Source organism: Arvicanthis niloticus, chromosome 20 (genome assembly GCF_011762505.2).
Source record: "Arvicanthis niloticus isolate mArvNil1 chromosome 20, mArvNil1.pat.X, whole genome shotgun sequence".
Taxonomy (NCBI): Eukaryota; Metazoa; Chordata; class Mammalia; order Rodentia; family Muridae; genus Arvicanthis; species Arvicanthis niloticus.
The window spans coordinates 50,591,503-50,616,411 of NC_047677.1; the positions used below are offsets into that span (position 1 = coordinate 50,591,503).

Here is a 24,909-nt window from a genome sequence, read left to right on the forward strand (position 1 = left end):
CCAGCAGCCCCACAGAAATTGCACCTCAGCTAAAGCCATCTGCATCTGGGAAGGACGTCTCACTCTAACCCAGGGGCCCAATGCCAGGGAAAAGGGGTGAAAAAGCTAGCAACCCCTGAGTAGAAAACTCCCAGGCCAGTAACATGGTCCAGTCTGCCAAGGGTGTATGGGAGGAGCCAGACTTCTTCTATAAGCAATTGGACCTTTGAGAGCTCTCTCTCTCTCTCTCAGATTGGAAGAGCCTCTATGGAAGTAGCTCTGGGTAAGCAATGGGGATTTCCTCTTTGGGCTTGCAGGAACAACAGAGAAGCATCTGCCAGGACACAGATGAAACAGACATCTAGGAAAGATCACTCTTGGGTTTGGAGGAGCTCAAGAGAAATGCAGACTAGCTCAGTAGAATGGCACAGATAGGAAGAGATTTCTAAAGAGCTGGCAGTTTAGTTGTAGAATCAGGCTTGTAATAGACATCTATGTAGTCAAGAAAATAGTTTCCTCTCTGAGCTGGCAGTTTTTACGTCTGCTTATGCTCCTGGTGTCTTTAGTGCTATAAATAGTTAATTTAAATGGTTACAGGCCTTCAATACAGAGCCATCCACAACGCAAAGCAACAACCAGCTTATGAACAAGACTTTAAGGCAGACTATGCTGAATACTGCATCCATCACGCCCAAGTCAGGGCTGCAAGCCACAGGTTCAGTGAGCTGAGAAAGAAGATGAAGCAACTTCATGGAGTTAACTACAGAACACAAGCTGCTAAAAAATAAGATAGTCCAGGAGTATAAAGGGTTCAGGGGGCGGTACCCAAGTTACAGGAGAAAGACTGATGTTCTTGAAGTGGAAACTTCTGGTTCTTTCAGAAAGTCAGTTACACCAAATGATGTTTTGTTGAAGTAGACACAGGTGAAAGGACACATAATGTTCAGAAGGAATAGAAATAAAACCCAGCAGACAGTAGAAGAGGCTGCATGGTATTGGTAAGCCTTACCATTGTTTATTGGTTATTGCATCTTGTGACTCCATAGAGAAATGTACCAAAACAAAACAACAACAACAACAAACCCAACTTCTGATGATGCTCTGCTGGATTCTTCCTGCTTCTGCAGACTTGGGCTGACTGGCAGAGTGAAGTGGAAGTTTCTGGATGTGTCAGCTGATACAGACTCCTGTAAAGTTTTGCTGAAGCAAGAATCCTGGAAGGCAAGATTCAAGTAAGGAAACGTGATGTTTGTGGGAGTATAATGGGACACAATGGACTGTGATGGTGGGCTTGCATAGCTGGCTTTGCAATGCTACGTTGGTTTCCGTCTTCCTCTTTGCTTTGCTTCATGATAGAGTCACGGCAGAGAACTTCTCCTGGTGTCCCTGCTGTTCCTGGTCACCCTTGCTGACTCATGCTGATTTGGTGGAGACTTGGCTGTTTCTGCTGGGTTGTGCCCCAGCTGATGGTTCAAGTTTGCTATCCTGACAGTACACACCTGGAGTGCCAGGATCCTATCAACTGGAGATTGAAATTTCCCCAAGGAACTACTTCTAAAGAGCAAACAGCTGAGCCTCCTGGCTTCTGGATTGAGCTGCCATTGCTGATTCTTGTGAACTGAACTGCTGATATCCTGACAATACACTCTGGATTTGCTCCAATGAACCATTTCTAAACAGGTCTGCTTCCCCCCTATCCTAATAACCTTTCTTTCCCACTACTTCTGGTGGGTGGTGGGCTAGAAGAGAGGTTAAGCATCTAAGATCCCTTATTAAAAATAGGTCTTGGAAAAATATAAGCCAATTATCTCAGCTCAGGGCCTCAGGTATCCTGTCCTAACGGATAAACACAGCATAGTGGCACAGATTCTGGTCTGGAAGTTTCTCCATCTGCTATTTATTTCTTCAAAAAAAAAAAAAAAAAAAAAAAAAAAAAACCCTCTAAGTATCCATCTCAATCCCAGAAATTAACAAGCAGTCAACTCTCAAGTCAAGATGTTAACAAAGAGTTCACATTCAGATTCTTATTCTCAGTGTGGAAGTGAGGAGCTGCAGCTCAGGACAGCCTGGAGCTGACAGGATGCAGATGTCCCCAAGTGTTTCGCTGAACCTGGAAGGTTGGCTGTGGCAGGAAACACAGGCAGAGCAGGGACAGGGTCCTGGTGTGCAGGGGCAGGCTGGGCTCCACAGTTCTTCACATTGAGCCCAGAGGATCACAGGGAACATCAGACACTGTTGTCTAAAGAAACCTGAGGGCTCTGGACGTCACAGGAGAGACCTGAACACACTGTCTGTCACATAGTCCACTCCAGGCTGCTGTCTTCATGCTAGAGAATGAGAGTCATGAACCATCACTGTGAAGTCAACATCTCAAGAACCCACAACTCACAGGGGATCCTGGAAGTTCCTGAAACTCAATCATGTCCACATTGCCCCTCCCTGTAAGGCCCCAGAGTGTCACCTTTACAATCTGGGAGAGACATATCAGAGTTCTGGGAGCTGTCCCTGCCTAGGGTAAAACAAATGTGTATGTATGTGTATGTGTATGTGTATGTGTATGTGTATGTGTATGTGTATGTGTATGTGTATGTGTATGTATTCATATCAAGGTACAACTGAGGCCCCAAGAAGATTTCTCTGGAGGAGCTACTATGGATTCCCAGAGCTCCCATCATCTCCAGCTTCACTCCAATGGCCTCAGGACAATCCTGCCCCCCACACTAACCTGGAGCTGGAGCATAGTCTCCTCCTTTTCCACCTGTGAGAAGAAAAGCTGTGAGAGTTCAAAGAACATTTTGACACTAGAAAGTTTCCAGAACTGACAGCAGACCCAGTTGGAGACAGCAGCAATACAGGGGGTATGGATGTGTTTCTTGTTAATGAGCAGAGCACACTTATAAAAGAGACTGAGAGAAAACTCAGATCCTGTGCTTTCATACCTCTGTTTTTTTCTCCTCTTCATCACAAAAGCCACCACAGCTCCAATGATGGCCACAGCTCCAATGACAACCAGAACAGCAATGATCACCATGTTAGAGTCAGTGGATGGGGGAGGCTCTGGGAAGGACAGGTACAGGAAATGAAGGTGAGGGTCATGACCCCAGCTCTCAGCCCTGACCAGCTCAGGATCGGCAGAAGGCTCCAGCTTTCCCTGATCCCAGCTCTGCATCCACACCCTCCTTACCCCATCTCAGGGTAAGGGGCTCAGGCAGCCCCTCATGTTGCACATGGCATGTGTAATTCTGCTCCTTCCCAAGAGGCACCACCACAGATGCCCACTTCTGGAAGGTTCCATCCCCTGAAGGCCTGGTCTCCACAAGCTCCATGTCCTGGGTCAGGTCCTCCCCATTCAACTGCCAGGTCAGGGTGATGTCAGCAGGGTAGAAGCCCAGGGCCCAGCACCTCAGGGTGACATCACCTTCAGATCTGGGATGATGGGTCACATGTGCCTTTGGGGGATCTGTGTGGAAGATTAAAAAAATCATAGAATTAATAAGACAAACTGAAATCTACACAAGACTCAGTTAAATCAATGACATCACCGAACTATCTGTCTGTTTGACACTTCAACTTTCATTGCACTAGTGACCTGCAGGCAGAGCTGGTCCCCTCACCACAGAACTGCACGTTTTCCTGGGGGACTCAGAAGCTAAGAGGGAATCCACACAAGCCAGTTGGTCAACATGGTCGATCTCATGTGATATTTTATAGTGTGAGATAGGTAGTCAAAGAATGGAAGATGGAATGGAAAATATATAATTTATGTATGTGTTTGAGTTCATATCAAAACTAGAAATTAGGGCCATATGCTCCTGGAAGTCAGCCACCACTGAGACTCAACCACTGTAGGTATCTTGCTGAACAGCACTAACGGTCAGTCCAAGTGAACAGCCATCAGGAAGTGTGTAGCAGAAATGTGGTTAACCTCTTGACACTCAGCCAGAGAAAATGACTTGCAGACCCTGTCTCTGGGGATACAAGATATCAGTATGTTACACAGGATCCCTGGAGTGTGCTGTGGACCCCAGTTTAGCACTCACTGGAACACAGCAGGTTCACAGGGTGTGTGTATCTTCCCTCTCACTCCAGCCCTGGATTGCAGAAGACACTGTCTCTCAGAAAGTCCAATTCCTTATTCATCAGGGAAAGCACTGTAACTTGTGGGGGCAGAGGAAGAGCAGGAGGCTTCTGGATGTTTAGTTCTGACAGTAAACAGTCTAAGCTCACAAGAATCTCGCCTTTAATGAGAACCCTGATTTAACTTGTGTAATCATCCAATTTTTGGAAACTGATACAAATGAAATATAAGGGCCTGGAGAAACAGTATCACTCCAGTGCAGACAAAAACTGACCGGAAGCAAAAGAATGCCTTTAAAGAGAAAGAAAGAAAAAAGAAAAAAGAAGGTAAGAAATAAGAAGAAAAGAGAGGAAAAAGAAAAAAAAAAGAAAAGAAAAAGAAGTTCCACAGTTTATATTCCTCCAGGTTACCCCATAAGGGCTCATGTGACCATTCACCACTGTAGAAATAGATAGAATTGGGTTGTCAAAGAGATGCAAACGCCACAGAAAGGGAGGGATCTGGGAGAATGTATTCTTTGGAAAGTTGTAGAAACTGGTGAACCAGCCTAGTGTAGGGAAGTCCATGTCTCCCATCAGGGAGAGGAGACTTCAGGTCCTGAGGTGTAAGGGCTGACACACTCAGCAACAGAGAAGTCAGTGTCCACAGACAATCGGTGTGGGCAGAGAGCCTGGCCAGGGAGAGGCCATGGCTCACAGCAGGGAACCCCTACTGTTGTCAGGAAATTCTCTCCTTCCCTCCTGAGACAGACTGGGAACTGTCCAGGGAGAAGGCTGAGCCCTGGGAGAGTCAGTGCAGTCATTGTGATGAGGATCAGGAGACCCAGGGACACTCTGTCCCCTCTGAGACAGGGGCATCACCCCAGCTGAGGGTTTCTTCTTCCCCAGGACTGAGCCCCAGTCCGAGGGCAGAGGGAGGAGCTGCCCGCGGCCCCTGCACCTGTGCGCAGCAGCGTCTCCTTCCCGCGCTCCAGGAGTGTGCGGAGCGACTCCACGCACTCGCCCTCCAGGTAGGCCCTTTGTCTCTCTGCATCACCATTCTGCTCGCACTTGCGTCGTGTTATCTGTGCCGCCATGTCCGCCGCTGTCCACGTTTTCAAGTCTTCATTCAGGGCGATGTAATCGCGGCCGTCGTAGGCGTACTGCTCATACCCGCGGAGGAGGCTCCCATCCGACCCCACATCACAGCCTTGCATCCACTGGAAGGAGTGAGAGCCTGTGGGACCCAGCGGTCAGCTCCGCCCTCCCGCCCCGGCCCCGCCCACCCGCGGACGTCTCCAAACTGAAAGAGAAACCGATCCCTGGTCGGTTCTGCCCACGAACCTCGGACTTGGGACCCGGGGCGTCTCCGGCACCTGTGTCGGAAGGTTGAGGCGTCGTGGCCTCCGACCAGGGGTCACTCACCGCCCTCGCTCTGATTGTAGTAGCCGAGCAGCGTCCTCAGGCTATCTCGGAACCACTGCTCTGTGTTCTTGGCGATCTGTGTCTGCTGCTCCCAATACTCCGGCCCTTCCTGGTCTACCCACGGCGCGCGCGGCTCGTAACTCGGATTCTCCGCGTCGCTGTCAAAGCGCACGAACTCCGTGTCGTCCACGTAGCCGACTTCCATGTACCGGGGCTTCCCGAAGCCGGGCCGGTACACGGCGGTGAAGAAATACCGTAGCGAGTGTGAGCCTGGGGGCGGCGCGCGGTGAGACCCCGACCTACTCCCGGGACCCCGGGTGGGTGCTCCGGCTGAAGCAAGGCATGGGGCTCGGGACGCGGATGGAGAAGGGGCGGAGGGTCCGGTGGGTGACGCGGGGACGCGGGGACGCGGGGACGCGGCTTCCACGGTGCCACCCCCGCCCCTCCCCGCAGAGGACGTTTTCCTCCCGACTCTCCACTCACCCGCACGGGTCTGGGTCGGAGCCAGGGCGGCCGCCAGCAGCAGGAGCAGCGCGCGCGGCCTCGTAGCCCCCATTTGGGATCCGGGGCGTCTGAGTCCCTTGGGTTTTGTGGACTTTTAACCAGTGCCCGCGGCGACGCTGATTGGTTCCCCGGGTTAGCGCCACCCAATGTGGGTGAGACCTGCTCGTGTGTCATCAGTGTCCTGGCAGAAGGACCTGACCCAGGTTAGGAGCAGAAGTGAAACTGGGGAGTTGGGGAATCCCCAGCCCTGGGCGTCCCCACCCCTGACCTCACAGCCTGGCGACTTAAGACTTTGCGTGAACCCTGTGCTGTGGACAGAGCGCTGTTTGCCATGGTGTCTCCGAGTTCTGACCCAGAAGCTGTCTGGACACTAGGAGAGATCCGAAGGCCAGACTCTCTGTGTCCTCTCTGCCACCCTTTCTCTTCCTTCCTCTCTTCAGTAGTCAGATCCTGGACTCTACTAGAAGAAAAAGCCACTTCCAGCAATTCAATGGCGACACAAGAGGTTGGGGATGCAGTGGAGAGATGCTTCTCCTTAAAGCAGAGGCGCTGGCCTGCAAGCCCCACAGGAACCCCACCGACACTACCAGGATCTGTGTTTAGCAGCAGTGGGTAGCTCACACTGCCAAGCCTGAGTGCAGGACTCTCATTTGTAAAGAGGAGACTTTGTGTCTTCCCTCAGGATCTGTCTTCTCAACCTCAGTGTAAGACTCAGACTCCTCTTGTTTCTTCCCAGATGAAGTGTATGCAGCTCCAGATGGGTGTGTTTTATTTACAAGGATCTTCATTCCCATTCCTGAGTTTGTCCATGTGGACCTGAGTCATTGTCTCAGCACAGTAGACCCCGTTGTCCACTGAGAAGAGACCCCTGAGGAGACCACATAGAGCAGGACCCAGATCCATGTCTACACTGCACTTGCCCCGTGTCTGCACTTCCAAGGTACAGTTGCTTTAGTGACTCAGTCGCAGTAGGAGAGGAACTGTCACCGACTCTAACACAGAATAATGATGACAGTGTGGTAGAAGTTATGTAATCTCTGAATCTCTCACTCCCTCTGACCTTCACTCACACTATGAGCTGATGAGGTGAGGGACATGAATGTCACAGCTGTGGGGGACACTGGATGTGACCATCCTCAGGCCTGTGCAGTGTAGACACTGGAAGAAAGATGATTCTCATGCCAGAGAGTACAGACTGGTGATGTGAGGTTTCATCCCTGATCAGTAGTGTGGGGAAAGATTAAATTTATGTATTTCTTTATTCTGTGGATCTCTTCAAATCGCACCCACAGAACTGAATAGGAAAGAAGAGCAGAGATGGGCAGGGACTCCTGAGGAGAGTCACTCATCACACAGAGTGACAAATGTGAGTGACCACAGGTGTGAGCTCCAGTCACCTCCCCATGCAGGTCTTCACAGCAGCCCAGCAGCCTCACCAGGATTCAGCAGAACCTGTTTCTGCAAACCACTCTTATTAGATTCTGTGAGTATTTTCCATGGGAACTTGAAGCTCTTAGGTTTCATCCTGACTAACCTAAAGATGTTGCTGGCCTTAGGCAGATGCACAGAAAGTATCTGTCTCAGTTTCTTTTCTTTTTTTAATTCTGTTTTTCAAGACAAGGTGTCTCTTCAGAGCTCCTGCTATCATACAACTTACTGTGTAGACCAGGCCAGCTTTGAAATAAATTTTGGGAGTTAGTTTCCTCCTTTAACTATGTGGCTTCCATTGATCAAACTCAGGTAGCCACACTTGGTGGCAAGTGCCTTTACCCCTTGAGCAATCTCTTTGATCCTCTCAGGGTTCAGTGGGTTTGATCTTTCCAAGGTTCCCTTCATTCCTGCACTTGCCACACAGGATAGCTGGTCACCATGACATTAGAAAAGCTGTTTCCTGGCCTGATAGGTACCAGCATTGCCTTGAGTGACTCTGGAGAACCAAGCCTTCTGGCCCAGGTCCCACCTGTGGCAGTGTCACTTAGCTGCTGCCTAGAAGATCCCATATTTGCACTCAGTGCTTGGGTTTCACTGTCTGTGTTAGTTATTGTAGTTCTTTGAGTAAGATGACCCCCATATTCTTGGTCATTTGAATACTTAGTTCCCAGTTGTTGCTGTTTGGGGAAGCTCAGGAGGTGTGGCCTTGCTGGAGGAAGTATGTTACTGGGGCAATGGTTGGAGGTGTGAGCTCGTAGCCAGGCCTGCTGTCATGCCTGGCATTTGCTAACATGATGATGATGGACTCTTAACTCTATGGACCCCACACTCCAAGTAAACCTTCTGTAAGTTGCTTTGGACATGATGTTTTATCAGAGCAACAGAAAGTAGCCAATACACTTACCTTCCCCATCACGGTGACTTAATATGCAACAAGAGACACCTTAGGAAGGAAGGGTGTATCCTGGCTTATGGTTTGAAGGGATACAGTCCACCGCGTTGGGCAGGCTCAGTGCAGGAGCTGGAGGTGGCTTGTTCCGTTGAGTCTACTGTCTGGGGATGTTAGTGCTCAGTCTGCTTTCTCCTTCTTGTTCTGTACAAGACCCTTGCTGTGGATGGTGCCACGCACATCCAGAGTGGGTCTTCTCTCAGTTAAACCTTTCAGGACATGCATTCTAAGTGTGCCCAGAGCTGTTTCCACAAAGACTCTAAATCCCTTCCAGCTGACAATGAAGATTACCTATCACACAGCCTGTGGCACCTCCACATGTGCTCATTCATCACTTAACATCTGGATATGTTCCAGAAACCATTATATGAGCATACAGTGTACTTACATGAACCTACATGTTATGTCCTGTGTTACACATGTGGTTATGTGATGTATAGAATCTGTATGTAGTGTATGTCGTATGTCCATCAGGAGGCACAGTAGCATGGGTGTGTGAGTGTGTTCTGGTATAACACAGCACATGTTTATAGCACATTCATGTGTCTACCTGTGATTTGTGAGGTAGGTTCTCTCTATGCTGCAGTCTAACCTGGTACTCACTATGTGGCTCTGGCTTGTTTGGGACTCATGATTCGCCTGCCTCGGCCTCTGCATTGCTAGGATTATACTCAGACACCGTCATACAGCTGTGGTAGCTACTCTTCAGAAAATACTATACTATGAAATAATAAAGTACGACATAAGTGCATAAATTACTAACAGCTTTTGTCACTCTCAAGGATTATATACTATGCAAAATTACAGGTGCTTTTAACATTCTTAGTTTATGTATTTCCTATGCATGAATGTTGTGTCTGCATGTATGTGTGTGCATATATGCATGCAGTACCTGTAGAGTCCAGGACATGGAGTTAAGTTCCCCAGAACTAGAGTTAGAAACAGTTGTGAGCCTCTACAAGGGGGCTGTGAATTGAACCCAGATCCTCTGGAAGGGCAGTCGGGGTGCTTACCCTCTGAGCTGTCTCTCCACCCCGTCCATGTTCTGAACTCTGACTTCATTTTCATTTACTTCCATTTGCTGTACTTGAGAGAGAGAAAAAAAAAAACAGGTTCTTGTGCATTTGAAGTGAGTCACATCCCCAGCCTTGTACTGTGTGCGTGCGTGTGTGTGTCTGAGAAAGAGAGAGAGAGAGAGAGAGAGAGAGAGAGAGAGAGAGAGAGAGAGAGAATGTGTAGATGTGTGTGTGAGAATGTAAGGCTGTGTGTGTATGTGTGTCCTGTGTGGTGGGTATGTATGTGTGAGTGTGTGTGTGTGTCTGTGTTGGGAATGGAGGTTACTGGATTTTGAGCCCAGAGCCTTGAGCCCACCAATCAAGCATTTTACCACTAAACTATAGCCCCAGTGCTTTCCGTATGTTTTTAATTTAATTTTTTGTTTTTTATGTCTGAGTGTTTTGCCAGAGAACATAAATGTGATGCTGACAGAGGCCAGAAGAGGGCGCTGGATCCCTCAGAACTGGAGGGTCCTCTGTAAGAGTAGCAAGTGGTCTTCACTGTGGAGCCATCTCTTCACACTAGTGGGTTCAAGGCACTAGGATCAAACCTGAGTAAACTCCATCGCGCGCACATACACACACTAATTCTTACTCTGAGATGAGGTCTCACTGAATAGCACAGACTGGCCTTGGATTCACTCTGTAGCTCAGACAGGCTTTGAACTTGCCATCCTCCTGCCTGCTCCCTAGGAGAATGGAAAGTGTGGCAGCAGACAGCTCCAGCCACAGGAGCTTGAGGCTTGGCTCTCCCTCCACTCCTCACACCTCAGAGGAACAGGAAGCTGAGCAGCCCTGTGTTTCATAGCATCCATCACAGGAACTGGGTGAAATCCAGCCTGCTCCCCACCAGTGTCCTTTAACGGCAAACACATGAGCTGTGTCTTCCTGCCCTTTCACCTACTGCTTCCCCGACATTGCCTCTGGACCTTCTGTCCCCATGGAGCCTGCCCTATTCCCTCTCTAACCTGCCCTCCTGCCCTCTGATGAGCGCAGCCCCTCACCAACCTCACTAGTCTAAGAACTTAGCTCCCCTGGCTCCCCAGGCTCCCCCGGCTCCCCTGGCTCTCCTGGCTCCCCTGGCTCCCCAGGCTCCCCCGGCTCCCTTGGCTCCCCTGGCTCTAGCAGCACAAACAGAATGGAGGAACATGTTTCTTGATGATCGGTCGAAGCTGTTGAGAACATCCCATAACATAAAACTGTCACCTCAGGACACAGAGGGGAAGTGTACACTCTATACTTTTGGAAAACCATCGCATTTCTAAGAGTCATGGAGGTCAAAGGGTGACCTTTGACCTGTCCATCCCATCTGAAATCCTGGAACATCTAGATCCTCCTGCCCCAGACCCTGGCACGCACACACTTATGCAAACAATGTTTGTGGAGAATCCACTGCTGGGCTCAGGGGAAGGCAGAGCTGAGGGCCTACATCCACGGCCATGACCTTCAGGGATCTATGTCCTCCAGGGACAGACACCACCAAATAGTCACCTACATATGCAGAGGCCTGACTCTGCCAGTGCCTCGTGCGTGGAAGCTATGCCTTGACGTGAGGCTTTGGAAGAGGAGATTCCTAGAAGGAAGATTTCAAACCTTCCCTGAAGAAGCTGAGGTCTGAGTGTAACATGGAGCTAACTAGGGGAGACCCAGAGGCAGGAGCTTTCAGTTCAGGGCTCAGCAAACCCCAAGGCTGTGTGCAGGTGGGAGCAGGGCAGGGCTGGCATTGGAGTCCATGCAGTCAATTGGGGAGTAAGCAGGTGGGGCCACCACCCACAGGGCTTTGGGGAGCAGGTTAAGGTCATGGCCTGAACTCAAGTCAGTGTGACAACCTTGAATGGGTTTCAGCAGGGAATGAAACAATCAGGTTTGTTTCTCATGGTGACCATTAATCTATTTAATACCACGCTTGAGAGGTACAGACAAGTGCATGCCTATGAGCTTGAGGCTAACCTGGTCTACACAGAGTTCCAGGCATCAGTGAGAATTCCTACAAAGAAGCTATGTCTGCAAAGACTGATTAGAACTGCAGTGATGTGGAGGGGTTGGAATGTTGCAAATCCAGAGGCTAATCATCTTATCTTGGGCTAGCCTAAGACCCCTGAAGAACCATTTTCTCCAACTCTGGGTGGGAACTGTAAGCATAATGTTTTTGTATCTTCTGTGTAAAGTTTACCCTTTGCATTATTCAAATACTTAAAGATACAATGTAAAGTTCTGGTCCTTTTGAAAGCTGCTATTATAAACTGTTAGGAATGGATAAGAAATACAAGTTAATAGGCAGGCGATCAGGGCTGGAGAGATGGCTCAGGGGTTAACAGCACTGACTGCTCTTCCAGAGGTCCTGAGTTCAATTCCCAGCAACCACATGGTGGCTCACAACCATCTGCAATGGGGTCTGATGCTCTCTTCTGGTGTGTCTGAAGAGAGCAATGGTGAATACATAAAATAAATAAATCTTTTTAAAAAATAGGCAGTCAAACTCATGGTCATGTTAGATACTAGTTTAGTTAATCACAGCAAGATGTTTTCAAAGTTATTCAGATAGTAAGTAGCTACAAATAATGTTTGACAATTCAGCAATATGATGATAGATACATAGATAGATAGATACATAGATACATAGATAGGTAGATAGTTCTTCAAAACCCTTAGAGATCCACAATGGCATTTAACATTGTTTTGAAAGAAAATTTTGAAATAGGCCCAAACTAATAAAAATAACAGGGCCCTCTGATTCCTTTTCCCTAACCCAAATAGTTAAAAATGCCTGTCAGCAGGTTTGGGCCCAGTTAGTCAGCCACAGAGGATGTGGAGTTACAGGACAAACGCCTGTTGAATCATCCAAGGAACTGGCTGGCCATGAAAGATAAGAAGTATACAAGGGCATCCTAGAAAGAACAGAGATATGTCCAAATGAGTAATGAGCCATCTGGTGTTCCTCAACTCCCCTCCTGAGGCCCTCTCCAAGTTCCAGGAAAGTGTAATTTAAGTTAACCAGATGCTCTGCTAACTTAGATAAACATCTGCCTGCAGGAACTGCACTCTGCCCCCACCACCGGTACAGCCTGCTGATGTTCAAAAAATTGAAAACAACCAACCGTGTGTACCCACGTGAAAGTTTCCCCCTTTTCCCCACCCCGTGGCTATAAAAACCTTAAACCCTGGAGCCTTGGGGTCGTCCCCTCTGTCTCTTGCACATGACATGTGTCAGGCGGCCCAGAGTGCTCCATCATTAAACTACCTTATGTGTTTGCAGCACATGGTCTCTCGTGAGTCCTTGGGTGCCTGTGGTCCTGAGACTCGAGTGGGGACCCTTGGAGTCCCCTTCTGGGGGGGTCTTAAGCCTTTCAGTTTCATTATTAAAAATTCTTTTTTGACAATGGGACGGGTCTGCTCCTGACAGTACCCCCATCCCACTTCACAGATGATGACGACCATTGAATAACCTCCACATGGGGTTGCTTCAATTATGGCAAGCTAGACACTGGGGAAAATGCCCTAACCTCATCTTCTAACAAACTGCTGTGCAGAAAGGACACATGGATGCAAGGAAGTCAACTGCCGAGCTCTGCCAAGACAGGGTGAGCAAGTCCTTCATAATTCCTGCTTAACCAAGGGTCTGTCAGATATACTGGGTCAGAAGGCTAAAGATGGATGCTGCAATATTATAGAGACAATTCTGGGTGACTGTCTAGACAGCCTGCTTCTCTGTCATTTCTATAGTTTTGGAAGTTGTTTGTCTACACTTGTACCTACTCAGACAATATTTATTCCTTCTCAGGTCACTGATGTGGTTGATGTGGTTGAAGACTACATAGTTACAGTCTCACAATTATGCTTAGTTGTTTAGAATTTAAGTAGATATTTTTGGGTCTAAGATGTTTTTAGGATGGAAATACAAGTGAGAATAAAAAATGATTTAGATCCAAACCTCTAACTCACCAACATATGATAGATAATAGAATACTTTCTCCAAATTGTCAAATACTTATGGACTAGACATTTTAATGTAAGCCATATCTAATCATCTTCATAATTGTTATTATTGTATATGGTATACTATTATGAGAAAAGAGCATTTTAATAGACAAAAAAAAAGAAGAAATGTAGGCATAATGTTTTAATGTCTACTTTGCAAAGTTTACCCTTGTGTTATTCCAATGCTGATTTCTCTGCCCTCATATCCATGTTTCAGTCTGGACATGGCATTGTAATGCTTCTACTGAGAATCTCCTGTCTCAAGTTTGTGTAAACAATCCTTACCACTTATCCTCTGCCTTGTCAATACATGCTGATCACGCAATGGCTGGGCAGAGAGAGAAAGGCAGGACTTCTGCCAACCAGAAGGAGAAGATAAGGGTTGGGTTGGGGGAAAAATTGAGGTGTGCACAAGGACGAGAGGGTCTGAGAAGACACCACAAGTAGAAACGTCTGAAGCCCAAAGAGTCAGATCAGTAATAATATGTAAGTATCATGGGATAGGGCTGGGAGGAGTCAGATTAGCACAGGGGTTATTATTATAGATTATGTAACTGCTCAGCTTCTGAGGGACAGCTTGAAATAAATCTTGGTCTCTCTGTATGGTTATTGGGGACTAGCAAAGGTTAAATAGATACAGCCACCAGATTAATTCACTAATTACACTTATATTAATATCCATTCATTTTACAGGGAACTAACATCAATCACTAATAGATTTTTAAGAGACCTTTGGAATCTATTAACTTAGTAGACCATTAGCTTCCACTAACCCAAAAGCTAAGAATGTCACCAAATAGCATCTGAGGCCTATGGGAGGTTCTCCACCATTTTGCTATAACCATCTCTCTTGTGCCTGTTAATGTATTTGAAAAGTGTCTTGATTTATGGCTATCTTTGTTTTGCTCCTATGAAAACTTCATAAAACTGTTTCTGTTTTGGAAGAGGGAATTTGAGGTGACCTAAATCAGTAGTCATTCAAATTTGGCTTTACAATAAACTATCTCCTATTCCCCCCTTGAACTGAGAGATTCAGTTTTTGTGTGGCACAAGGTGGCCAGGGCTGCCCATGAGACTCTGTGGAAAGAGAACACATGGGTGAACCTGGAGTGACCTGTCTATGACCTCTGTCCTCTAAAAGTGTTGAATCCTCTTTAGATCTGTCAATCATCACCTTCTAATGAATCATGGGGAAATGTTGCCAGGCTTCAAAGAGTTAACTGTGGGGCAAGTTGATACAAGGACTCAGGCCCTATGTGGCAACTGTTGCTTAAGCCAGTGACTTCCCTAAGGGAACCAACTCCTTTCCAGGGTGAAAGCAGCGGCTCCCTCCTCAGTGCCAGGCCAGATGGAGGGTATTGCTGGGCGAGTTTGCTAGGAGCCAGCCTCCAAACCTGCAGAAGGTTCTTCTAGAGAAGCGTGGATTCCTGGACCAAGAGTGCTTGGTGTAATAACTGCTTCTTTTTGGTTGATACAGGGTTTTCACCATGTAGCTCTGACTAGAACTCACTTTGTAGATTAGGCTGGCCTCAGCTAACAGAGAGCTGCTTGCTTCTGCCGCCACAGTGTTGGGCTTAAAAGTGTAAGCCACCACCTCTGGCAGAAACTCTTTCTTAGCCAAACTATGTTTTAGATGTAACTGGAGAAAAAGTGGGCAAGCCCCACCTACATGCTTCCTCATATAGTATTTGTTTTTTGTTTTTAATACTGAGAATTTTCTTTTTGACACAGAATTTCACGTACCTGGAACTTAGTGTGTGGCCAAGGATGACCTTGAGCTTCTGATCCTCCTGCACCCACCTCTGGAGTGCTAGGATTGCAGGATGGAGCTCCATGCATACTGTAGTGAGCCTTCCTCAGCCCCCCTTTATCTTTTCCTCTTTCTCCACTACACTCTTACCTTCTTCCATCTCTGCCCCTGCCCCACCTCCACCCCCTTTCCTGGGACACTTTCTCTGCTCTTCTTTCCACTTAGAAGCCTCTAGAACAGTTGGAGGTGCTGCTCTCTGGGCTCCAATCCTAGTGGAGCACAGCAGGGTTTTAGAAAGTCCAGGGCAAGGTGAGGCAGGCTGGAAGGACACTGGCAATGGGATTGCTAGGTGGAGATGCTGGTGTGCACCTCGCTTCTGAGCAAAGTTATTGGGTGAATCAGTAGAGAACTAGTGTTCCACGTGGTCAGAGAATGGAGTCCTACAAGGGGACTTCTGAGTGCTTGTGAGAAAACTTCAAGAAAACAAGTTCTGTTTTCTCAAAATGAGGAATTGTTCTTGGAATGTTTTTGAAGCTCATCCTGGTGCAGCGGATAAGAGTGAGTTTACTTCAGATTATTCATTACAGCTGGTTATTGTTATTTGCTTATATGCCTCTATGGAAAAACACGTTTTTGTTGCATGCAGCTTATCCTTGTGGTTGGGCACTTTACTCGTGTGACTCTTCTTAACCCTCAGAGTATAAAGTGTCTGATGCTTTAAATAAAGTTGGCTGTTGCAAAAGACTTCAGTACACCTCATTTTAAAGCTCCATTCTCTCAGGTCTTGTTGCCTCTAGAGTGCTAAATAGATTAGGACTTGATTGAAGTAGTTGCCATGGAGATATGGAGACAGTTATCTCTTTATCTTGTTGGGGAAATCCCAGGGAATCTGATCCATTCACAACATGAGTCTAAAGAAATGTTACATTCGCTGGGCAGTGGTGGCAAATGCCTTTAATCCCAGCACTTGGGAGGCAGAGGCAGGTGGATTTCTGAGTTCGAGGCCAGCCTGGTCTACAGAGTGAGTTCCAGGACAGCCAGGGCTACACAGAGGAACCCTGTCTCGAAAAACCAAAAAAAAAAAAAAAAAAAAAGTTACATTCCTCAGAAAGAGGATGGGGTGGGGGTGGGGGGAACACTGCCCAGGGACTGATTATTTGCTCATTTAAACTGAAAAGTGTGTTTTCCCTTTCTGTTTCTTCTGCTGCTCCATTGGTCCAGTAATCTAGAAAAGAAGATATTACCCTTGGACATATAATGACCATTCCAAGGTGACATGAATAAGTCAAAGCCTGGTCTTGTACTAGATCTGATCTCCTTGACTCTAACTCTTGGTCACTCACTGCCACACACTCATTTGGTTTCTTGACTGAAGGAATAACCCCATGGTTCCAATAGGCTCTGCTTAGGTGACCCATAACTAGTATGATGACCACCAAGGCCCCTGAGAGCTGCACTGTGGTAAAGACCACCTTGCCCTCTCCTCCTTTAGACAAAACATCTTAGTTTCATTCCCCACAAATACAATGTAAAGGGGTGCAGGGCGAGCTTATTCTGGTTCACAGTGCAAGGCCATTGTGGTCCTTAAAGTCAAAGTGGCTGGTGCCTGAAGCAGCTGGTCATATCACATGTGCAGTCAGGAGGCAAAGAGCAAATGCCCACAATCATCTCACTTCTCTACTTTATACCGTCCAGGATCCCCTGCCAAGGAATGGCCCCACCACTGTGAAGATGGGCCTCCACATCAGTTAACATAGAGATGACCCCTCAGTAGAGATGGCCTCCACATCAGTTAACATAGAGGTGATCCCTCAGTTGAGATGGCCTCCACATCAGTTAACATAGAGATGATCCCTCAGTTGAGATGGCCTCCACATCAGTTAACATAGAGGTGACCCTCAGTAGAGATGGCCTCCACATCAGTTAACATAGAGGTGATCCCTCAGTTGAGATGGCCTCCACATCAGTTAACATAGAGATGATCCCTCAGCTAAGATGGCCTCCACATCAGTTAACATAGAGATGACCCCTCAGTTGAGATGGCCTTCACATCAGTTAACATAGAGATGATCCCTCACAGACACTCTCAAACTTTCGAGACAGGCTATTTCTGCATAACCCTGCTGTTCTGGAGCTCATTGTGTAGAACTGCCCTTGAACTCACAGATATCCACCTGCCTCTGCCTCCTGAGTGCCACCATTAAGTGTGTGTGTCACCACAACCTGCTAGTACACACAATATCTGCCAAGAACCACCAAGGCACTTGGTATTTCTAGAGTAAAACATCTAGAATAAAATTATGTTTAATAAAACATAATTAACCATCACACAGCCTCACACAGGCCTGAGGCCCCCTTCTGATGTAGATTTCTGAACCTGAGTTCCAGGTGATCTAGCAGCAAAAGGCCAGGGTCCTCATCCAGTTTGACAGTATTCTCCCTTCTCCATGAGCAGGGGATGGGGCCAGAACATAAGCTTGATCTCTCCACCTGGCTCTAGAGGACTGGGAGCCCCAGGAGTGCTTTGGGGGCCTAGGGTTCCCTCTCCCAGGGTGCTGCCCCAGTTACCAGAGGCTTCAGAACCAGCGCCCCTGCAATCCCCACCAGTAGCCCCACCCCCTATCCCTACACTGCTGCCCCCTTTACCCCCTCCATGGAGTCCCTTGGGAGCAGGGCCTGGAGCAGTCTGGGGAGGAGTCAGAGTTTAACATCTTCTTTATCCCCTTCTCCCTCCCCAGGTTTTCCTTCCCCACCCAACCCCCCACTCATTGTGGCTGTCTGATCAGATCCAGGCATAGGCTGCCTCACATGCTGGGCCCTGTAAAAACAAACACTCCAGGTTACAAAGAGCAGGATTCAAGCCCTTACAGAGCCACAGATGGTAACATAGAGGACAGGACTTAACATTGTGGGAGGGCTGGGGAGAGACAAATTGGGTTTGGAGAAAAGATAAATCAGGAATCGGGGAATCTCCCTCCATTTCCCTGATCACTCATAGTATTTGTAAAGATCCTGAATAACATTAGGATCAAGGTACCACTGAGTGGCCATTCATGTTATTTACCTAAGGGATGTTGAGGCCAATTTTGATTGGACAGGTGAATACATTTAGTATTCTTCAGGTTTGGTTTCAGATGTACATGTTGGAGGTTTTTAAGGGTCATCCCAAGAGAATGAGAGGGTAGAAAACATACTGTCCCCAGGGTGACAAAGGGGAGGCAGAATGTCACTGCAGCCTGTAGCCATGGGTGCCCCCAGACTCAGGGAGAAAAAAATGAGGACCAAACTGTTCAGTGGGTCATCAGCACAACTCAGCAGGCATCAGCTTAGCCTGGCTAAGCTTAGGAGTCTCGGTGCCTGGTACCAGGATTTTAGTAGAAGACAGAAGTGGAATGAGAACCAAACTCTCATAGAGGATCTTGTTCATAGGAAAGGGTTGGGAATGGAGTCTCAAAAACCATGAGTGCCTAGAGAATTTACAGGCAGCTCCAAAGTGAGAGTGGTAGGAGAGGGCAGGAAGGGTCACAGGAGCCCAGCAGGGCTTAAGGAAGCTGCAGGGTTGCAGCTCTGAGGGTGGAGGGATGGGGTCAGAACCAGAAAAGTCACAGTAGCCCAGTAGGGTCTAAGGAGACTGCACCTAAACCCACAAGGGCCTAGAGAACTGTGGGATAGGCAGCTCCGAAGGGAAGGTGAGCAAAGGGCAGGTAGGGGGCGCCCTGGCCCTTGGGACCTAAGGGAACTGCAGATAGCAGCTCCAATGCTAGGAGAATGGGGTCAGGTGATGAGGGCTAGGCGTAGCCTTAAAGACTGTGGCTGGAGGTTCCTCTACCTCCAAGACTACCAGAGGGGTGCTGCCCACTTAATGGTTACTTCCTCAGAGTCAGGGAAGCATTTACACTGACGAGAAGACATAGGCTTCCATTTTTCATAACCTGATTTTAATAAGGGCTCTTACTGTTTTAACCTCCCTTCTAGTCCACCACCCACCAGAGGTAATAGAAAACAAGAGTTATTAGGATACAGGGGGAAGTGGACCTGTTTAGAAATAATTATTTGAAGCAAATCCAATCTGTGTTGTTCAATTCATATGAATCAGTAGCAGCAGCTCAATCCACTCACCAACACTTTTCAACAGTTGTTGTTTAGAAGTAGTTTCTTGGGGCAGTTTCAGTCTCCAACTGCCAGGATACCAGCAGTCCAGTTCAGTTTTTCAGGATAGCAAACAGGAATCAGCAGTGATGGCACAACCCAGCAGAAACAGCCAGGCCTTCTCTGAATCAGCATGAGTCAGCACTGGAGTGACAAGGACCAGCAGGGACACTGGAAGTTCTGTGCAAAGACTGTCTCAACAAAGTGAAGATCAGAGAAGACAAATACTTGAGACCAACGTAGTATTGCAAAGCCAGCTGTGCAAGCCCGCCATCCCTGTCCATCGCATCCTGTGATACTCCCTCCAAGAATCCTGTGTCCCTGAAAAGCTCAGCAAAATGCCAAGTGGGTCTGTATCAGGTGACTTATCCAGAAACTTTCACTTCATTCTGCCAATTGGCTTGAGTCCGCAGAAGTGGCAAGAAGCCTCCAGAACACCACCATTTCTTTCTATGAAGTCATGGCAAATGAGGACCAGTAAGGAATAGCCAGGTACCAATACTATCCAGTGTTGTCCATCTGTTGAGTCGTGTTTATATTCCTTCTTAACATCACGTGTCCTTTTACATGTTTGTTTTTGCAATACATCCTTTCACTGTGTGCCCCAGAAAAAAACATCATTTGATATAACTGACTTTCCAAAGAAATCAGAATTTTCCACTTCAAAAGGTGGAAGCTTACCTACTGGTGGGTGGAGTGTCAAGCAATCAGTGAGCCAGAAGGTGAGATTCCTACAGGCCAACTGGAGATGGGGAATAGGGTCCTTGTGCAGCTCAGACCCCAGGACTAGGGGGAACACAGGCACCAGGAGAGCCTATTCCAGTCACTGCACCAAAATGTACTTGTACTTAGGTGGGAGGGTATCCTAGGACTCAGAAGCCCAGGAATCACACAGCTCTAAGGGGAGAAGCTATCCCAGGGGAAGAGCACCTGAGACACAGGACCTCAGGAACCACATAGCTCTGAGAAGAAGCCTTCATGAATTAGGGTGGGTTCTTCCCAGCTGCAGCCAGCTTTTCTGAGGCACCATGAAGTTGAAACTTTTAGTTTCGTTAGAAAATTTGTTGTCTTGGATGGTGTTTTGCTGGGACAAACGTGTTTACCTGAAGGAGTGTTTTCCTGAAGCAGACACAAATGAAAGGAGGTTCTGCTAAAGCAAGCATGTGAAAGGACCCGTGATGAAGTATTATTCAGTGACACACAGGTATTAGTTCCCCTTACATTGCTTCGTGGAACTCCATTTGTTGGGACTCCATAGAGAGAAATGCACCAGAAAAGTTCTGGTGGTGTGGTGGATCCTTGGTGCTTCCATGGAGTGGGGCTGATTGGCAGAGTGACATCATTCTGCGAATGATACAGACTTACATGAAGTTTAAGACTAAGTCAGACTCACATGCTGAGGCAAGACCTGGGGATGAGACAAGACACATGGAGGACATGTGATGTTTGGAGAGAGTATAAATAGGATCCAATGGACAGTGACATTAGGCTCGGCTTGCTTGCATAGCTAGCTTTGCAATGCTTCTTGGTCTGATGTCTTCACTGATCTTCATTTCTTTGAGAAAAGCATGGCAAAGAAATTCTGGTGTTTCTGTTGGTCCTAATCCCTCCTGCTGACTCATACCAATTTGGCTGAGGCCTGGCTGTTTCTGCAAGTCTGTGCCACCATTGCTACTGTTCCAACATTAATAAAAAAAAAAAGTGCTGTTATATCAGTAACAGTGTTTGCAAGTGGATTGAGCTGCTGCTGCTGACCTGTGAACTGAAGTGTTGATTTCCTGAAAATGCAGATGGGATTTGCTCCAAAGTACAATTTCTAAACAGGTCCATTTTCTCTGTATCTTCTAAACCTTTCTTTTCCCACTACCTCTGGTGGGTGGTGAGCTAGAAGGGAGGCTAAAGCATTTAAATCCCATATTAAGAGTAAGGATGAGAAAAATAAGACATCACAGCACCATCTTTGTGGAGCTGCTGGGGGAGTCTGGTGAGGGGGTGCTGCCACTACCCACAGCTCCAGGGGTGGTATTTACCAAGGCTGTAGGCTGAGGCAAGAAAGGTGTCTTCATTGTGAATAGCTCCTCATGACAGGAGTAGGCTGACTTGGGAAAGTCGATGCCCAGCTATGAGCAGCTCCTGTGATAGCTGCAGGCTGAGGAGATGTCAGGGCCCCACCATTTTGACAGGAGCGGAGCCGCCAGTTTTGACAGCTCCTGTGTGGGCATCTCTGTGTAGGCTGGGGCAGGAAGGAGGGACTGGCTCCAGCTTTGATGGACTGTAGCTCACAGCTTAGGGTCTACAGAACTGATTACTGTTTGAAAATAAAAGACACATTTTATAAGTGGTGCCTAGTGTAGGGCAATGCAGAATGGGAGGGTTGATTTCAGTTACCACAGAGCAAAAGGAAGGAAAAGGAGGGATGGATACTTTGTTTCAAAAAGCCAACAGGGTGTTTACTGAAGCTGTTCTTGGGAAATACCTTGTATCCTTTTCAGCAGCTGTTTCTTTTTTCTCCTTTTCCTGATTTTGTGCTATCTTGTTTATAAAAAGGTTGAAAGACCGGTGGGTTTTCACATTCAAGGTCTGATAGGCTTCCTGCTCAAGGTTGGTGGGGTTTTGTGGGAAGCTCAGGGACTGGTGGTTTTGTTTTTGCTCAGGACTTGGTAAGATACCACCCCCTTCACTGCTTTCTCTGCATCGTGATCCTGGCTGGGAAATCCTTCTTGACCACAGGTGGCTTTTGCTGAGGTGCCATCTCTGTGGGGCTGCTGGGAGAGAGAAGTTGCTCCCACCATGGACAGCTCCTGAAGGGCAGCTCCTGCTTAGGAGGAAAGAAGATGTGCCACCAAGTACAGCTACTGTGATAGCTTCGTGCTGATGAGATAGATGTCATGGTGCAGCCATTTTCACAGGCGCCACCAATTTTGACAGTTCCTGTGCTGGCATCTTAAAGCTGGGGCTGAAGGAGGGGCCTGCTGCTGCTTTGAAGGATTTTGCAGTGCCCGGTTTAGGAACTACATGTCATAGTTTGGAACTGCTGGTAATGGGAAAACTGGAAGAAGGGACTGGTTAATCAGTCTGTGGGGAACTGAAGGAAGAATGGTTGAGAGAATGTTTGAAGAAGCTGGGCAGAAAACTGGGAGGACGGATGGCACGGAGTTAAAAGAACTGGTTTCTGTTTGTAAAAACCAAGACAAAACAAAACAAACACAAACAAACAAACAAAGAAACTCCCACACACATTTTACAAGTGGTGTCTAATCTGGGGCATTGCAGAATGGAGGTTTGATTTCCAGTACCATAGAACAAAAGGCAGGAAAAGGAGGTACGGTTACTTTGTTTCAAAAAGCGAACAAAGTGTTTAGTGAGGTTTTTCTCAGGACACTCCCCACATGGATTGCAGCAGCAGTTTCCTTTTCCACTTTCCCTCATTTGGACAACTTTGTTTATAAAAGAAGAAAAGATTTGAGTAAGCAATTGGAAAAATAGAAAAGAAATGGAGAAGTTTGTGAATCAAAACATGGAGAAAAAAGGAGAAACCCTGTCTCAAAAAACCAAAAAAAAAAAAAAAAAAAAAAGCATGAATATGTCAACTGTCAGGAATAGACCCAGCAGAAATTGTAGAGACTTATACTAATGCTGAGATTACTTCATTATGGGTGATCAATGAAGACTGGCAAAGAGTTTGGAACAACTATTTGGGACAAATTAACAAATATCCTAAAAGCAAGCAACTTCAGTTTATAAAACCTAATTGGATTGTCCCATGTGTTGTAAAGGGAACACCAACTGCTGAAGCATCTACAGTATATACGGATGCAAGACCCTTTGCAATGTCTGCTTATAAGTCAGGAGAGAAAACCAGCAAAGTAATTCAAATCCCACATGCTTCATTCAGAATCAGAATCCAGTAAGATGAAGAAATTCTCTGTATATTATAAAGCACATTACAGCTGTACCACACAATTTTGAAGGTCAAGCAGTCACAGAGAAGATCTAATCACACCCAAAGAACACACTTACACAGCAAAAAGGAAAAATAAAGACCCCGGGGGTTAGAACATTAACAAGAAAAGAACAACAGCAGCTGAGAGACACTGGATCAAGGAAAAAAACTGGAATTATGTCATGCTATAAACTATAAGGATGTGTTAACATCAGAATGGAAGTCAGCAAATGTATGGTGTTGGGAATGCTGGTTTAATTTTCCACAGTACACAAAAGGGGTAGATACCATCAAAACTAAAAAAGCTTAGCGTTGACCAGGAAGGTCCTCTGAAAACTTCAGCCACTGACTCAGAAAGAGCAAAGAGGAGAGCCTGACCAGCCACTGCCTTCCCTGCCAGCCAGAAAAGACTAGACAAGAAATGTTCAGTTCCTAACCACTGATAGGCCTACATTACAGAATATTATTATACACATAAAACATAATTGTTAGCGATATATAAAAGCCTAAATATATATTGCATTTGGCACATGCAGTTATAAGTGTCCTGAAGAGATGTGGTTTGGGTTCCTCTAAGTTCTCCATAGAGAACACTGCTAAAGAATGGAAAGACCCTGCCGACTTTTTTTTTTTTTTTTTTTTTTTTCCGGTTTTTAGAGAAAGGGTTTCTCTGTGTAGCCCTGGCTGTCCTGGAACTCACTCTGTAGACCAGGCTGGCCTTGAACTCAGAAATCCGTCTGCCTCTGCCTCCCAACTGCTGGGATTAAAGGCGTGTGCCACCACTGCCCGGCAACCCTGCCAACTTTAAGGCAGGTGCATGGGAGAGGTCTTGCTGTCTTTGCGCTATGACCCGAGGCAAAGTCAGAAGGTGGTCTTGGTCTACACCCCTGTAAAGGGTGAAGCCTCTACAAGCTTGCCTTGGTCCTCCACCCCAACCATGACAGTGACAAGGCTCAGCCTGCCAATGGTGTGGGGGAGGAGCTACGGACTTATTTTTTATAAGGCATTAGACCTTTGACAGAAACCACCAACCCCCTCTGTCTCTCAACTTTGAAAAGCCTTTGTGAAATAGAGATTTTCTCTCAGGGCTTGCAAGAACAGAGAACCAGCTGGCAGGACACAGGTAAAACAAATCAAGGAAACAGATTTTGGGATCCCACTTGGGTTTGGAGGAGCTCAAGAGAAAGGTAGACTAGCTTAGTATAATGACACACAGAGAAATTTCTAAAGAGCTGGCAGTTTAGTTGTAGAATCATATTGTAAATAGGTAATACATATATAGTTTAGAAAATAAAGTTTCCTCACTGAGGTAGCAAGTTATTGCCTCAGCTTATGCCTTCTGTGTCTTTAGTGCTATAAATACTAGTCAATTTAAATGGTTACAGGCCTATGAGCAGGACTTTGGTGTCCTGCAGTACAGAGCCATCCACAGTGCAGAGCAACAACAGGCTTATAAAGAGGAGTTTAAGACAGACTATGTTATCCATCATACCCAAGTCAGGGCTGCAAGCACCAGGTCCACACAGATGGTGTTGGAAATTAAGAGACTTGAGGGAGTTAACTCCAGGACACAAGGTGCTTGGATAAGATATTCCAGGGTCAGGAATTGGTACCCAGGTTACAGGAGAGAGAAGCACCTCTGTTAGGTCTTATTTCAGCTGTGGATGTGCTCCTGAGAGATGAACAGACA

General features: G+C 47.0%; 1 protein-coding gene and 1 long non-coding RNA gene across 5 annotated transcripts; one reads left to right on the forward strand and one right to left on the reverse strand.

The window, feature by feature from the left end:
- Window positions 1-965: 965 nt before the first annotated feature.
- LOC117724273 (H-2 class I histocompatibility antigen, L-D alpha chain-like) lies at window positions 966-6,084 on the reverse strand. Of its 4 annotated transcripts, XM_076916841.1 has the most exons (9): window positions 5,944-6,084; window positions 5,461-5,730; window positions 4,997-5,272; window positions 3,164-3,439; window positions 2,919-3,036; window positions 2,846-2,851; window positions 2,705-2,739; window positions 2,441-2,488; window positions 966-2,306 (listed from the first exon to the last, which is right to left on the reverse strand). In XM_076916841.1, exons 1-9 carry the CDS (start codon window positions 6,014-6,016, stop codon window positions 2,302-2,304), a joined length of 1,107 nt encoding a protein of 368 aa, XP_076772956.1. In that variant the 5' UTR covers window positions 6,017-6,084; the 3' UTR covers window positions 966-2,301. The 4 variants fall into 4 exon arrangements, with proteins under 4 accessions (XP_076772956.1, XP_076772954.1, XP_076772953.1 ...); XM_076916839.1 differs by lacking the exon at window positions 2,846-2,851 and having other exon boundaries at window positions 2,705-2,737; XM_076916838.1 differs by lacking the exons at window positions 2,441-2,488; window positions 2,846-2,851 and having other exon boundaries at window positions 2,705-2,737; window positions 4,997-5,245.
- LOC143435249 (uncharacterized) lies at window positions 6,053-14,400 on the forward strand. The gene is made up of 2 exons (XR_013105384.1): window positions 6,053-7,447; window positions 12,824-14,400. It is a non-coding gene; the product is annotated as an uncharacterized LOC143435249 (long non-coding RNA).
- The last annotated feature ends 10,509 nt before the right edge of the window (window positions 14,401-24,909 follow it).

Coding starts and splice junctions, on each gene's coding strand:
- LOC117724273 (XM_076916837.1), bottom strand. CDS start 6,016: ATGGGGGCTACGAGGCCGCGCGCGCTGCTCCTGCTGCTGGCGGCCGCC. Junction 5,731..5,943: donor TCCGACCCAGACCCGTGCGG/GTGAGTGGAGAG, acceptor CGCCGCCCCCAG/GCTCACACTCGCTACGGTAT. Junction 3,037..3,163: donor GCCCCTTACCCTGAGATGGG/GTAAGGAGGGTG, acceptor TGTCCTTCCCAG/AGCCTCCCCCATCCACTGAC.